Here is a 15,827-nt window from a genome sequence, read left to right on the forward strand (position 1 = left end):
ATCTAAAAAAATAACAAAAAAAAATTTCTCTTTGATATTTTAGTCAAACCTTTGATTGAAAACTGAAAACAAATCAAACAAAAGAAGGCCAGATCCCAACACTTTACTTATCAGAAAGCGAGAATCTTCTGAACAGGGTCTTGCACCTTAATAACAGGTCAAACTGCAGATCTCAACTATTCCACTTTAAACTTGTTAAACTGCGTGAAGCAGCATATTTTGTTGTTGTGTCTTCATGACTTGTGTTGCTGACCTCTTGGACAGGTCATCCTTGTTAGATGGGATTTAATGTGGTTAAATAAAGGTTTAATAAATAATAATTATAATCATTAACATTGCTATGACAATGCAGCTTTAACTTCACACAAAGTTCCAGGTTCCAGTTGATTTCAAGTTCTTTGCATCCCCTGAACTGCCACTGTTCAAAAATTTCATATGGAAAAAAATCTTCAACCATGAGCAGCAGAAGTGTCTGAACACACAGATGTAATTTCTATGATTCTGCTGTCTTCTATGCAGTTTTAATGGAAAGTTAAAAACACCTCACCTGCTGACTTGAGGTGAAAATCTGAGAAATGAAATAACAGACGTCAGTGGAGCCAAAGGTGTACTCCGTGCTCTGAGGCGATTTGAGAAAAACCATGACAGGCTGTCATATTGATGCTCATATTAGGTGAAAGAAGAGAAACATGTTTTATTTTGATGTAGAATTTGTGTCAGTAAAGGACAAAACTGTGAGCATGGAAGAAGTTTGAGAGATTTACTTCATTTTAAGGCAAATTCAGAGTGCATGATATCACTGATTGTGTCCAAACCATAAAAGAAATCCAAATGCGCTTTCAGAGAGTAGAAGTTTTATTTTTCATGGCTTGTTTAAACTTAGAGTGAAGTTTCAAAATAAAAGTGTGCCTGAGTTGTAGGGCTCCAAATCAGGCTTGGTTTTCTTAATTTAGGCAAAATCCCATTATTTTCTATGGGACCAATTTTACAGTATATTGTGACGTACACAAAGACTGTTGGTAAAAACGTAAACCACCGTGGTAATATACGTTCATATGTATGCGTTTCTTCATTTTATTTTTCTCTCTACTGGCCAGGTCGTATTTGTAAATGAGAATTGCTTCTCAAACATTTTACCTTGAAAAATAAATATAAGAAAAAAGTTTTATAAAGACGCAACATTCCTTTTAAAAAAAGAAAAAGTGCAAGTTTAATATTATATGGTCATTGTTTGGCCTTCTGATGAATTGTGCATTAAACAGGCACCTACAAGCTGATTAGAATCATTACTTTAACTCCCTTTTGTCTGAAATGTTTTCCTCTAACTGACACCAGGTCTTTATTTCCTGATTAACATTTAAAAACAATCACAGGTTGGACTGATTTACAGCCAGAAAACTAGAAAAAGCAGAGAGAAGATTACAGAGCACGATGCTGTGGTTTATCCGGTACGACGTGGGGTCATCCGCCCTCAGGGTGACTGAGCGTGGAGGTTGTGCTCACTGCTGTGCTGTGGGTCCAGCAGGGTCCGGTCGTCATCAGTCTCCACCTGCAGGTTCAAGATGAAACTCTACTGTTAGAGAAGAGAAGCTGCTCCTGTGAGGCTCAAATTATCTTTCAGGACTTTTCAAAGCAGCTGAGGACAACCAGCTGTTAACTGTTTACTAAAGAGGAAATCGGCCTTCAGTTTTCTTGAGATTAGTTGCTGCCGGGTCCAGACTGACTGATCCAGCTAGCCTGATCCAGACAGTCTGAACCAGACAGTCTGAACCAGTCAGTCTGATCCAAACAGCCTGATCCAGACAGTCTGAACCAGCCAGTCTGGTCCAGCTAGCCTGACCCAGCTAGTCTGATCCAGACAGCCTGATCCAGACAGTCTGAACCAGCCAGTCTGAACCAGCCAGTCTGAACCAGCTAGCCTGACCCAGCTAGTCTGATCCAGACAGTCTGATCCAGACAGCCTGATCCAGACAGTCTGATCCAAACAGCCTGATCCAGACAGTCTGAACCAGCCAGTCTGGTCCAGCTAGCCTGATCCAGCTAGTCTGATCCAGACAGTCTGAACCAGACAGTCTGAACCAGTCAGTCTGATCCAGACAGTCTGATCCAGACAGTCTGAACCAGCTAGCCTGACCCAGCTAGTCTGATCCAGACAGTCTGAACCAGACAGTCTGAACCAGTCAGTCTGATCCAAACAGCCTGATCCAGACAGTCTGAACCAGCCAGTCTGGTCCAGCTAGCCTGACCCAGCTAGCCTGACCCAGCTAGTCTGATCCAGACAGCCTGATCCAGACAGTCTGAACCAGCCAGTCTGAACCAGCCAGTCTGGTCCAGACAGTCTGATCAACAACCAGCAGGAGTGATGGCAGGTGGAGCACATGAGGAACTTTAATAAGGTCTCTCACCTTGATGGGGGTGTAGCGGTTGTGACGCTTGATGACTCTTCCGGAGATGACGCAGACGGTGACGGAAACACAAACCTGCAGGACCAGCAGAACCAGGAGGAGGCCTAGAAGTCCGTAAAGTGCTCTCTGCAGAGACCCGACATGCAGATAATGCTAAATGTTCTGGAAGCTTCACCATTAGCTGCTGTTTCACTGCAGCCTGAAGAAAACCCAACATCTAACTGTTCACACACAACTAGACCTGGACCTGAACCACCAGCAGATTAACTCACATCCAGCATCCACAGCTTGCCGACGCACCGTCTCATCCAGTCGATGTTGTAGGTTTGGAATCCACAGAACATCTCAGAGGGGGGCGTGGTGGCCATTAGCAGACAGAGGTAGATGAGACCGGCCAGGCCCAGCAGGACGCTGGTGATGTTGAACATCAAAGACGTCCAGACCTGCAGGACAGCAAACCGAGACTGAAACTGGTCCAGAGCGGTTCGGTTCTGACTGTACACACCAGACACTTTTAGTTGTTTCTGGATTTACTGAACTTATTTTGTCCTGCAAACTATCACTAAATACATGAAACATGTTTCATTCATGTATGAAAATGTCCGTTTTCATTCGTTCGTCTTTATTTTATTGTTTTTGTTTTATTTGCAGAGTAAAAACTGAATTTTGGTTCAGAATGAAACACGTTTAATTATAAAATTACAGCACAGCAACAGGAAAGTCTTCTTCTCTTGTTTTTCCTGGTGGGATGTAAACAGCTTGGTAAAACATCACCACCTGCTGGTGGAAGTAACACATTACCATCCGCTGCTGGTTATAACAAAACTATTATTTTTTTTACAATTAAAAGACTATTTGAACAGTAAAAAAATCATTACCGTGAAGAGCTTGATATCTCAGAATATTTCAGTAGTTCTAAGTACAACAAAGGTAAATATAACTCATTTTGGGTCGTTATATAACTCTGGGATGAAAAGTTAAAACTCACCAGTCCGACTGAAGTCCGTCTTCCTGCCGCCACAGCCAGGGTGCCAGAAACCACAAACTGAAGGAAAGATGGAAACACGTCTGTTTTGATTCGGTTCTAATCCTAGAACCATGACAAGTAAATCCCATCCTCTTTAAAACATCTAAATATGACACAAAATAAATAAATTAAACATAAAACTGTTCTTGTGTGATTAATACTAGAAGTCCCAGGAGTTTCAGTTTCTCCTGCTGTCCCCCCTCCTCCCAAACTTACTGACCTGTTAGTTTTCAGATCAGGTCCTCAGGCAGGTTTTTGGACCTAAACAGCTCAGACAGTCCTTAACACAGGCTTTTGACTCGGCACCTCACAGAGCTGAGCTGAAATCTGCACTGAGGGAAACTTTTGTGCTCAGTCTTCATTTTAGATCCACGTAGTTCCCTGTTCACGGCCAACATAACCGTAAACATGTTTGATAGGTGAAGAGAAGTCCCTGTGCCATCATTAGAACAGATCCTGCACTGAACTACACGGAAATAAAACCAGGAGTATAATAAGCTGTTAAAAACATTTCCTGCTCATTCACATGGTCGTCTGTCCATCCTAACCATGGATTTTACTTGGGAATTACAAAAGGCCGTGATGTGCTCAACTTTCTCCTTTCTATCGCCTCCGTCTACAGCCAAACGTGAAGCATAAACCAGGAATTTATCGTGTGTATAAACTGAAATGTTGGGACACAACTCTGATTATTAGCTTGTTGTGGTAAATACAGTCAGCTGATTTCATTTTTATCTCTTAGTCTGACCTGAATCTGGGAGGAAAATGCTCATATTTCTGTTTACAGGGAAAATTATTTTCTACGTGAAATGCTTGATCCTGGACTTATTGTTTATTTTCTGGATGCAGATGGTTTGCTGGAGTCATGGCTGCATCCAGCAGCTCCGACCTGGTTGTTGCTGCGCACCCTCCTCGCTGCCTGTCAACCACATGCACGCTTCGTGCACAACTCAGTGGCGTGGAGAGAGAATGTAAAAGACATCAAGCTTCTCGCTCTGCAGTCTTTTATTAACCTGGAACTACAAATCCCACCAGCCTATGCAACAGTCTTCCTCTTTACGGCAACCAAGAGGGGACATACGTCCTCCTCAACGTTAAAATATCAAAGAAACAGATGTTTTTTTCACAGGAAGAATATTTATACTAAGGTTATATTTTATAACAGACATAATTTTCTTTAGTGCACTGACCTGAGGGGGGGTTGCGGAGGAAAGCAAGCAAAACTTTGCAGTTTTAAAATGTGTGAGAGATTATTATAAAAACTAACGTGTTAACCTCTGCGCGGTCCTCTGGCAGAACCAGATCAGTGGTTATGCTACAGCAATAAAAATAAAGATGGTAACAATAATACTCCATGTGTCTACAGTATGCTCCTCACACACGCTTTAATATCCGACCCGCGGGGGTCGTCATCAGATACGGTACGACCGCGGGGGTCGTCATCAGATACGGTATGACCGCGGGGGTCGTCATCAGATACGGTACGACCGAGGGGGTCGTCATCAGATACGGTACGACCGAGGGGGTCGTCATCAGATACGGTACGACCGCGGGGGTCGTCATCAGATATGGTACGACCGCGGAGGTCGTCATCAGATACGGTACAACCGTGGGGGTCGTCATCAGATAGGGTATGACCGCGGGGGTCGTCATCAGATACGGTACAACCGTGGGGGTCGTCATCAGATAGGGTATGACCGCGGGGGTCGTCATCAGATACGGTACGACCGCGGGGGTCGTCATCAGATACGGTCGTCATCAGATATGGTACGACCGCAGTTCCCAGTTCTGTCTAAATCTAGACTCTAGATGAAAGTAACTGGTTCATTAATCAGTAACCAGTAGCTGTTCCGGACTGGGAGGCCTCAGTCCAGTCAAGCCAGCTGTAAGCCAGATGTAAGCTGACGTCAAGCATCATCATTTACAGAATTATAGATCTACAGTACGCCTGCAGCAGTGATGCTCTTTTACGTGTTTTACGTCAACACTTAAAATCTCGTCGGCTGTTTGTTTTTACACCTTTAACTTCTGATAGGAGCTTCAGTTGTAATATCAGCTGATTATTTACTAATATCCAGGCCTGCCCCCCTTTTCCTGGTCAGTGCCCCTGCCTGGGCCCCTCATCCGAACTTTTCTAGACCCGCCCCTCTTATATAAATCCTTCCTATCACCTGTCAATCAACTGGTTAGAGAAAGTCCGGCTCTGATTTGTATTCAGAACCTGTTCATGATGTTTCTTCTCCACATTCATGGCTCCTCAAACGTAAACCTGCCGATCCAACGTCTGCACAGCACCAGTGATTTAGAGAAAGTGTCCTCTTGTTTAATCCTGACACCCGTTAGATATCTGAACCGGATCCATCTGGACCTGATACATCTGAACCGGATCCATCTGAACCGGATCCATCTGGACCTGATCCATCTGAACCTGATCCATCTGGACCTGATCCATCTGGACCTGATCCATCTGAACCGGATCCATCTGAACCTGATCCATCTGGACCTGATCCATCTGAACCGGATCCATCTGGACCGGATCCATCTGGACCTGATCCATCTGGACCTGATCCATCTGCTGTATCATGACCAGCAGCGTGTACAGCTTGTCACCAGCAAACCTCAGCTAGTAATGAAAATAATAGAAAATAATGGAAACAGGATATTTGGTTAAACATCAGCATCCTGCTGGTTTCCTCCTGCTCAGCACGAGCTGAACGGTGAAAAACGATGACGATGCTGGCACAGAAAACCTTCGTCCCGGATCCGGTTCTTTTCATCGGTGCACCGGCTCCTGTAAGGCTCACCATAAACGCCGCTAACATTACAGTTTCATCACTTGCTGCTGCAAAGCAACCTTGTTGCAGAAAAGCACAGAAGTGATGACAACAGAGGTGAGAGCGTTCAGCAGACACTCCTTTTTTCTCCCATCACCAGCTGCTAGAATTCCAGTGCCGGACTCCCACCATCCCTTGTGGTGAAGAGACGCAGGCTTCAGCCTTACGAAACTTTCCACAGCTGTGGGACTTCTAGTGTTTAGAAAATAATTAATTAATAATTCCTCCTATACTCATCAAGTGTTTGTTTACATCCCCGTTTCTAAACACAGTGGGACTCTAAATGTAAATAAAAGAGACAGCAACGGTTTCCAAATCACATCGACCCAAATTTTATTCCCAGTAGAAGATAAACAACATCTGATGAAGCTGATAGTGAATCTGATGCAGCAACACGTCTGGAAAAAGTAGTTCCAGTTCAGCATCGTGTTCTTGTGTTCACATCTGGCTTCTTCTCTGCATGATGGAGCTTTAACCTGCATTTGTGGGTTTCAGGGTGAACTGTGTTCACAGACAGTGGTTTCTGGAAGTCTTCCTGAGTCCATGCAGTGGTTTCCAGTAGAGAATCATGTCTGCTTTTAATGCAGAAGATCACCAACTTCCAGCCTTGTCCCAAGCACACAGAGATTCCTCCTGATTCTCTGAATCTAGTGATGATATTCTACACTGCAGGTGGTGGATCTTCATAGTTTTTAGATCCAGTTTGTCTCAGATTGGTGAAGCTCTGTCCATCTTTCCATCTGAGAGACTCTGCCTCTCTGAAATGCTCCTTTTATACCAGTCATGTTACTGACCTGTTACCAGGTAACCTGGTTAGTTGTCCAATGTTCCTCCAGGTGTTTCTGGTTTGTACCAGGTACTTTTCCAGCCTTTTGTTGCTCCTGTTCCAGCTTTTTCCATCAGATTCATATTTTCATCACGTGGTGAAACGTCTCCGTTTCATCATCTGACGTGATGTTGATTTTCTACTGGGGATAAAATATGACCTGAAGAGATTCTGCTTTCATCTTTATTTTATACAGAGAAATAACTGACTATTAAATCTAGTTTTCTTGTGGTTGCATTCGAGTACAACACCTTCCTCTGTGGGATTTGAGTGTTACGTACGATGGCGCCGAGGCTGAACGGTGCGTAGAGGATCAGGACCCGGGTGTAGACCGCCGTCAGGCTGAACAGGACACACAGCAGGCCCACGAAGATCTGGGCAACCTGCAAACACACACATCATCTCTCAAATCTAAAATAACACGTCTATGCTGCTGGGATCTCTGACTAAAGAAAAAATCAGTTGAGTTTCTTTTTACTTTATTGGCTGAATGACATCATGTGACAGAAGAACAGGTTTTCATTTCAGACTCACCCCGAGACACTGGGGCTCCACCTGCAGGGGGGAGGCGGCCTCGGTGTCGGTCTTTGTGGAAGTTGATGGAGTCACTGTGGCTGGGGGCGTGGTCTTCATCACAGGGGGCGGGGTCTGTTCTACAGAGGCAGCAACAGACTCGAGTGGGATGGAGGAGTCACCTTTGGGGATCACCTGCGTTACGATCATGACTCCACCGACCGTGGTGACAGATGTGGACGCCATGATGGAGGTCAGAGGTCACAGAAGCTCAAAGAATTCTGGGAAAACAACAAATACAAATGATGACTTAAAATCTGCCTGAAACAAAAACATAGGTCCATGTGTACACGTTTGACCACAGAGATTCCTTCTGAATCTCTGGACCTTTTAATGGTGGGATGACATGAAATGAAAAATACTTTTTAAATCCCGTCATAATGTTGTAGCAGGTTTTCTTTTTTATTTAAAGAAGCAATTGTCACTCATACTGATCCAGAGCGATGGCTGTTATCTGTCATGCAGCTACATGAAGAAGCCTCTGACTGAACACTCTTGTTTCCTGACTGAGTTGCATAGAGGAATCAGAATCGTCTTTCATGTTCTGCAGCATTCTTCTCTGGGTAATCATGTCCAGATCAGTCCTCAGCACAGAACCAGAACTACCACAGCATATATCTGAAATTAAATTGTATTCCACATATGAGGTCTAGTTTGTTTATTTCCACTGTTCAGGATTATTTATGTGTCAACCAGCAGCTGTTCTGCTAAAGGAGTCAAAGCTAGCTACATGTTTTCCTGCTTTCTAAAGAAATGTTCAAAAGCATTTTTATAATGTAGTTTCCAGAAAAAAGCCACCAACAACCACACCCAGACTACACCACCAACAACCACACCCAGACTACACCACCAACAACCAGACCCAGACTACACCGCCAACAACCAGACCCAGACTACACCACCAACAACCAGACCCAGACTACACAACCAACAACCACACCCAGACTACACCACCAACAACCAGACCCAGGCTACACCACCAACAACCAGACCCAGACTACACCACCAACAACCACACCGAGACTACACCACCAACAACCACATCCAGACTACACCACCAACAACCAGACCCAGACTACACCACCAACAACCAAACCCAGACTACACCAACAACCACCAGACCCAGGCTACACCACCAACAACCAGACCCAGACTACACCACCAACAACCAGGCCAAGACTACACCACCAACTACCAGACCCAGACTACACCACCAACCACCAGACCCAGACTACACCACCAACAACCAGACCCAGACTACACCACCAACCACCAGACCCAGACTACACCACCAACAACCAGACCCAGACTACACCACTAACCATCAGACCCAGACTACACCACCAACAACCAGACCCAGACTACACCACTAACCATCAGACCCCGGCTACACCACCAACAACCAGACCCAGACTACACCACTAACCATCAGACCCAGACTACACCACCAACCACCAGACCCAGACTACACCACCAACGACCAGACCCAGACTACACCACCAACAACCAGACCCAGACTACACCACTAACCATCAGACCCAGACTACACCACCAACAACCAGACCCAGACTACACCACTAACCATCAGACCCCGGCTACACCACCAACAACCAGACCCAGACTACACCACTAACCATTAGACCCAGACTACACCACCAACCACCAGACCCAGACTACACCACCAACGACCAGACCCAGACTACACCACCAACAACCAGACCCAGACTACACCACTAACCATCAGACCCAGACTACACCACCAACAACCAGACCCAGACTACACCACTAACCATCAGACCCAGGCTACACCACTAACCATCAGACCCAGCAACTACAAGTTTTTATCTGGTTACTCCACTAGGCCTCAACACTCATGATTATCTATGGAGGATTTAGCAAAAGCAGCTACCACTTGGTTTGAGTAGAAGCAGCATCATGCTAGCCTCACGCTAGCCTCACGCTAGCCTCACGCTAGCTACGGCAGCTAAAGGAGCAACATGCTAAATGGTGCGATTACTACAGAATGCAAAGCCCTGTCTACACCAGAGGACCTAGAAGAAGTTCATTAAGAAGTTAACTTTCATTATTGTTGTGATGGTGATGACATGCGATGTAATAACATGTAATGACGTGATGATAATGACACGTGTAATAAAGTAAGTTTTTTATATTAATATGATGTTTTTATACTGAACTTTTTAAATATTTATAAACGACAGGCCGTTTGGTAAAGACACTTATAATAAATATCATGTGACTTGTGGGAACAAACTTACCGTTCCAGTAGTGGAATGTCTACTTCCCTGAGACTGTGAAATCAGAGGTTAATAAAGTTTTTTTAAGCAAACACAAAGTCCTCAACGGCTAAGAGGAACTAATAGTTTTATATGAAGCTTAGAAAATGTTAAGAAAGTGCAACAAAAACACAACTCAAGTCAAATCCAAGAAAACTCAGGAGAACTTTGCTGTTCCACAGCGAATGTATCGTGGAGCTGCAGGAAAATTACAAAGAAACACAACAGAAAAAAAAGGTTTTTGGTGTCAGGAAAAGGAAATAGAGTAAAAAGGCAGAAGTGCTTTTGTGTCAGTCACTTGTCTCTGGCAAAGTTGAAACAAGAACATGGAAAAATCCTACATTCAGTTTTACCGTCCATTTTGTTTAGAGTGTAAAAGTCCCAGATGAAGACGTGGCTTCGTGCCAGCACCACAGACATCCAGTCTGATTTAAACAAACTCCTTTAATAAGATTACACTTTGATATTAAAAGCTGTTCCTTTTATAGAATTTTAGATCTTATTCAAAATTTGCCAGTTAAGTTTTGTTTTACAAAACTTAGAAATAAATGTTTTTGTCTTTTCTTTCCTGTTTGATTTTACGTTTGTACTTAAGTCATTATGACACTCCGACACACGACCCATTTTCATATTTTTTAAACAAATAAAGAAGAAATTAAACTTTTAATGTAACTATTTGTTACTCAGTATTTTCTTAATAATTTGATTTTTTTTAAAAACAGAGCCCCCGTCAAATAATAATAAAAAAAAAGAATAAGTCCAGATTCTTTGATGTCATTTGATAATTCTTTACACTTTTATATTTCTAAAACCTTTAAATAAATCAATAAAAATACATTTATCTGGCAATACAGCAAATCTAAGACACGAAGATAGTGATATTAGCAAAAGTAATAATATTAATAATAACAACAACCACAATAATAATAATAATAATAATAATAATAAAAACAGTAATTATAATTAAACTATTACAGTATCTATTTTTAAGTCACTACTGCTTGTGGCAGTAATAACATTTCTCTGGGGTAAGTGACTAAAATGCCGTTTTTTCCTTTCTTTTTTAAATTTATTTAATAAAATCTTCAGTGAATGTGTTTGGACAGCTTGACTCTCTGAAAGGGGAAATGATGGCGACCTGCTTTACTTCCTCAGAAAAGGAAAAATTAAAAGTGTCCGAAATCAAATAAATAAGCTGCAGCAGTGCTCTGTTCCTCCAAGTCTGCAGATGAATCCTAATCAGAAATGATTAAAGTGATATTACATAATAAAAATGCGGATTTTTCCAGGAACTCCTGCATCATGGTGGCTGCTCCTGCGGCTGTTTGCCTTCTGATAAACAGATCAAAGTCTGGGACTTTATGGAGCCTGGTCTGGATGTTCTGCGTAGCAGGACCAGGAAGTGTTACATTAATGTTTACTTTCCTATTAAAACAGCATCTTTTCCCTATACAATAAAATAATATATAAAAAGGTTAATGTCTGGGATAAACTCGACCAGAACAAACAAACCTGTTCAGATTTAACTACTTAGAAAATATCTGGAAATGTAAAACAAAACAAAAGCGTGAAAAAACTTGACTAAAACCTCACAAAACCCGTAAATCAAATTATTATATGTTCATATGTGACATATTTACCTGCAAACTTTCAGCTGAAACTCGGAGCAGTTTAAGTTTAAGTTTAATCTGCCTGCGGTTCGCCGGAAACACTGATGCATTCAAAGACCACTCGAAAACTCGAAATTATGAAGGCTGCACTGAATAACCGTTTCCCGTGTGGAAATATATATGATTTAAAATAAATGATCTAAATAACAGTTTTGTTATTGGATAATCTGAGTAAATGTGACTATGGAAGACAATCAAACTGTAGGTTTGGTGATAAAACTAAAATTAAAAACTCAGATTGGAAGGAATTATCATGTTTTTTATTTTAATTTAATTTCTGTATTGTTTCCATAAACTATTTCTAAAAGTGTTTTTTTGTTTAAGAGATCAGTTTGGCTCAGACAGATGTTTTGTCCAACAAGGCTTGGACTCGTGATTTTTCCACGCTGCTGCAGATGTTGCTTCTGTCTGGTTTCCAACATCACCTGAAGGCAGCACAAGGAAGCTCTGGGAATCATTTCTGGGAATAGCAGCGCCTTTTAAGGAGGTTGTTTTTCCTTATTCCTTTATTTTATTTATTTATTTTTAATGGCCAGCTCTGCTTTTATTTCATGTCAACATGCAGCTTTTTAGTTTTAATCAATGACAACATTCACGTCACAGAAGAAACAAGAAACATGAAAACACTTTTAATCAGTTGAAAAATAAAAAATATCTTGTTTATGAGTTTACTGACACTCAGCAATAAAGCGGTGAATGTGGAAAGATATGAAGTAATTCGATAAATATTTGAGGTACAACCTCAAATATTTAAGGCGAATGATTAAAAATGTTTTAAAAAACAAGTTAAGAAAAAAAAACAAGAATAAATGGGTCAAAGTTCAGATAAATCTGGTCCCACAGAATCCAGATGTGATTGTTGATAATAGTGTTGGTTGGTAACGCGTTACTACCCAAGTAACGTCTTACTGTAACGCATTACTCTTTAAATAAAGTAACTCAGTACTCTATGGTGCGTTACTCCGAGCTTCTTCCTGTGAACATGGGCGGAGGTATGGCTGGTTCTCTTTAAAGAATCAGTAAACAATCAGTGGAACTGTGGGCTGGTTCTTTATTACATGTTCCTCGACAATATTTGAGTCAGTGTTGTGTATTCAGCACACAGCAACACAGCAGCCAGACCATCATTCTGCTGCTATGAAGCTGGACTGGACAGGTTCAAATAAAATAATGTCATGTCAGTTAACCTTCAGGAGAAAAGTTATACAATGACAAACCATGTTCTTGATTAAATAGGCTTTAAATAGCACTGCTGGGACATACAGTATAAAATTGAGAAACTATTTAGTGTTTGAGGACAAAGGGATTCATAATCGCACGGATAAATTTACCAGCAGGTTTGACGACACCACAGAAACACTTTTATCAAAGCAGCTGAAACCATAGGAAGACTGACTTCACTCTGCTTCCTCATCCTTTATTTTACTTTACAAATCATTACTGTTGTGCTTTCATTGCATAAATTCTGCTGCTCAGACTATCAGACCAGTTCAGAGTTGCTGCTGATATTTTCAAACATGTTTAAAGGAGTTAGAGCATATTGTACTGCTGATAAACTAAAAAAGAAATATCAATTCACAGAGAACAGCGCTGCTCTTACAGGAGGGGGAGACGTTGTGTAAAGAGTGTGTAAGGAGTGTGTAAAGAGTGTGTAAAGAGTGTCATGGGTGCAACCTGAACACTCTCTCAACAAAAATGTCAACATGCGCGGTATAAATGGGAAGATTGGCTTCCAGCACCTGCAAATAAAGGATGTTGTGGTTGGTAGGTTTGTCTTAACAGAGCCCATGCATTTTTAATTTATTTCTTACGGCTAGATTTAAACTGCAGGTCTGGATGCACAGCTCTGAATTTTTCTCTCTTCGTTTTTAGAAGTCCACGATGGGAGTGATGGCTCGCAGGAACTGCACGGACAGCGCTGCTTCATTTGGACCGCTGTGCCTCACAAAGACTTTAGCCTCCATGATTTTATTTGTTTTCCTGTTGTTATGCTTAAGCGCACATTCTTTCAATGTAGTTTAATTATTGATCTTATAATTTTATAATATTTAAAATAAAAATTCTTTCCATCCCCACTTGATGTTGTTTCCCTCTGTTCACCTTGTTCGCTCTCCACCCGTGTCACATATTATTTAATTTTAATTTTGTTATTTAATATATATTGTTATTTTGAACAAGTTAGTCAAATCAAAATAAATGTTATTTGTAAAACTGTATCACCGTTGTATTTTTAATCTAGACTGACTATTGCACAGTTTGATTAAGTTATTCTTTAGGCTGACATCCAATGCCAGTGTGGAAACTGTTCTGGGCCAGAACAGGGCCACCACTGTGTCTGCAGCTGGCCTCAGGCTGGCCCATGTGTGGGCCACTTTAGGCAAACCAGATCTGGGCCAGCAAAGGGCCGTCACTGTTTGCGGTATGTGGGCCAAGTATATATATATATATATATATATATATATATATATATATATATATATATATATACACACACACAAAAAAAAAAAATATATATATATATAGGAGCCATTATTTCTCTTTATTGTTTGGTCCCGGTTTATTGTGGTGGTGTTTGTTTATGTTTGGGATGGTACAGGTGAACTACATTCCCCTCGAGTATTGGTGGCGGTGTGGAGGTGACTGTGCACGGGGTGCTTGGGTAACGGGAGGTCAAGCGGTTTTTACCACTTTGAACGCATTAATGTGTAAACAACACATATTCACATTTATTACACAAACTAATTAAACCTTCTGCCTTCATTTCATAAAACAATCCCACAGCTGAATGTTTTAGAGGTTTCATATAGCCTGAAGGACTAAATGTTCTCACCTCAGGTTCTCAGGAAATAGGAGTAAAAACCTGCTTCTGAGCCAGTGTTTGCTTTGGGTCAGTTTACCGCCACACAAACACGCTGTAACTACATGATGATCTGAGCTTTGTGACATGGTGCATTATCCTGCTGGAAGTAGCATCAGAAGATGCTCCACTGTGGTCATAAAGGGATGGACATGGTCAGCAACAATACTCAGGTAGGCTGTGCTGGTTAAACCAGACCACGTTGGTACTAAGGGGCCCAAAGTGGGACAAGAAAATCTCCCCCCACCATCACACCAGCAGCAGCCTGAAGCGTTGATCCAAGGCAGGATGGATCCACGTTTGTGTTAAACAGTTGAACATTTGGAGCTGATAAAGTGGAAAGTAAGACATGTTTTTACATTTTTAGGCAACTAGATCCTATTTCTCTTGGTAAACTCTTTTTTTCATGTTTATTTCTTCCTGTTTCCATCAGATTTTACCATTTTGGACTAATTTTTAGCCAAACTTAACAAATGTACCAGAAGGTGTCATTTTCTAGGAAAAACACATCATGTCACATTTTTCAGTTTGACATGTGAGTCTCTGCATTGCTTCACACAACTCATCAAATAAAAGCAGAACTGACTGAAGGCCATGAAACAGCAGCAAAGCTCCAGTTTTTAGATTTTATTGAATAAGATGTAACAAGAGCAAAATAATGTCTTTATAGTTTTAATCCCTGCAGTTACAATAAAAAACATGCACAAAAATACAAGTTGAACAGATTAGTTTGGAAGTTTCTAACAGACTGATCTGAACAAATTCTGAAGGTTCGGCTCATTTTTAGTAAAATTATTTTAATTTCTGAAATCAGTGGACCAGAGTCGGGTGTGAGGCCAGAGTCTGAAAATCAAGTTCAATGTTATGAAACTACAATAAAACAATTAATATTTCATTTTTTTATTGGTACCACAAGGGGGCGACACAGTTACTGGTCATTTTCATTTTAGTACTGACGTCTGAAGCTTTGACTGAAGTTCATGCGTCACATTTCATCATGATAACATTCATTCATTTACACTAAAACACTCGTGTCAGTCATCATCAGGCCCGACTTCAAAATGTTTTCAGATCATTTATTACATCTATTTAACACAAACAGACTGGGCGAAATAAAAAGTCACCACTAAATAACAACAAAGGTCCAACTCTAATATTTGGTTGGACCAATTTTATCTCTGATTCCAGCTTCTCTGGAATCGTCTCTATGTCATAAGATTTATTCATGATCTCAACCACTGAGCAAAGCCTTCTCCAGCATGTCCCAAAGATCCTCCATGGGGTTCAGGTCTGGACTCTGGTGGCCGATCCATGTGTGGAAACGATGTCTCCTGTTCCCTG

The 15,827-nt window shown here is 41.4% G+C and overlaps 1 protein-coding gene across 1 annotated transcript; it reads right to left on the bottom strand.

The window, feature by feature from the left end:
• Nucleotides 1–674: 674 nt before the first annotated feature.
• On the bottom strand, nucleotides 675–11,689 carry LOC121641090 (membrane-spanning 4-domains subfamily A member 4A-like). The gene is made up of 7 exons (XM_041987011.1): nucleotides 11,600–11,689; nucleotides 7,627–7,886; nucleotides 7,374–7,475; nucleotides 3,394–3,450; nucleotides 2,678–2,848; nucleotides 2,406–2,531; nucleotides 675–1,549 (listed from the first exon to the last, which is right to left on the bottom strand). The coding sequence occupies exons 2-7, from the start codon at nucleotides 7,849–7,851 to the stop codon at nucleotides 1,472–1,474; spliced, it is 759 nt and encodes a 252-aa protein (XP_041842945.1). The 5' UTR covers nucleotides 7,852–7,886; nucleotides 11,600–11,689; the 3' UTR covers nucleotides 675–1,471.
• Nucleotides 11,690–15,827: the final 4,138 nt, after the last annotated feature.

The sequence above is a fragment of the Melanotaenia boesemani genome, chromosome 6 (assembly GCF_017639745.1).
Source record: "Melanotaenia boesemani isolate fMelBoe1 chromosome 6, fMelBoe1.pri, whole genome shotgun sequence".
Classification (NCBI taxonomy): domain Eukaryota; kingdom Metazoa; phylum Chordata; class Actinopteri; order Atheriniformes; family Melanotaeniidae; genus Melanotaenia; species Melanotaenia boesemani.

Coding starts and splice junctions, on each gene's coding strand:
- LOC121641090 (XM_041987011.1), bottom strand. CDS start 7,851: ATGGCGTCCACATCTGTCACCACGGTCGGTGGAGTCATGATCGTAACG. Junction 3,451..7,373: donor CGTTCAGCCTCGGCGCCATC/GTACGTAACACT, acceptor TCTTTCCTTCAG/TTTGTGGTTTCTGGCACCCT. Junction 1,550..2,405: donor ACCGCTACACCCCCATCAAG/GTGAGAGACCTT, acceptor TTGAACCTGCAG/GTGGAGACTGATGACGACCG.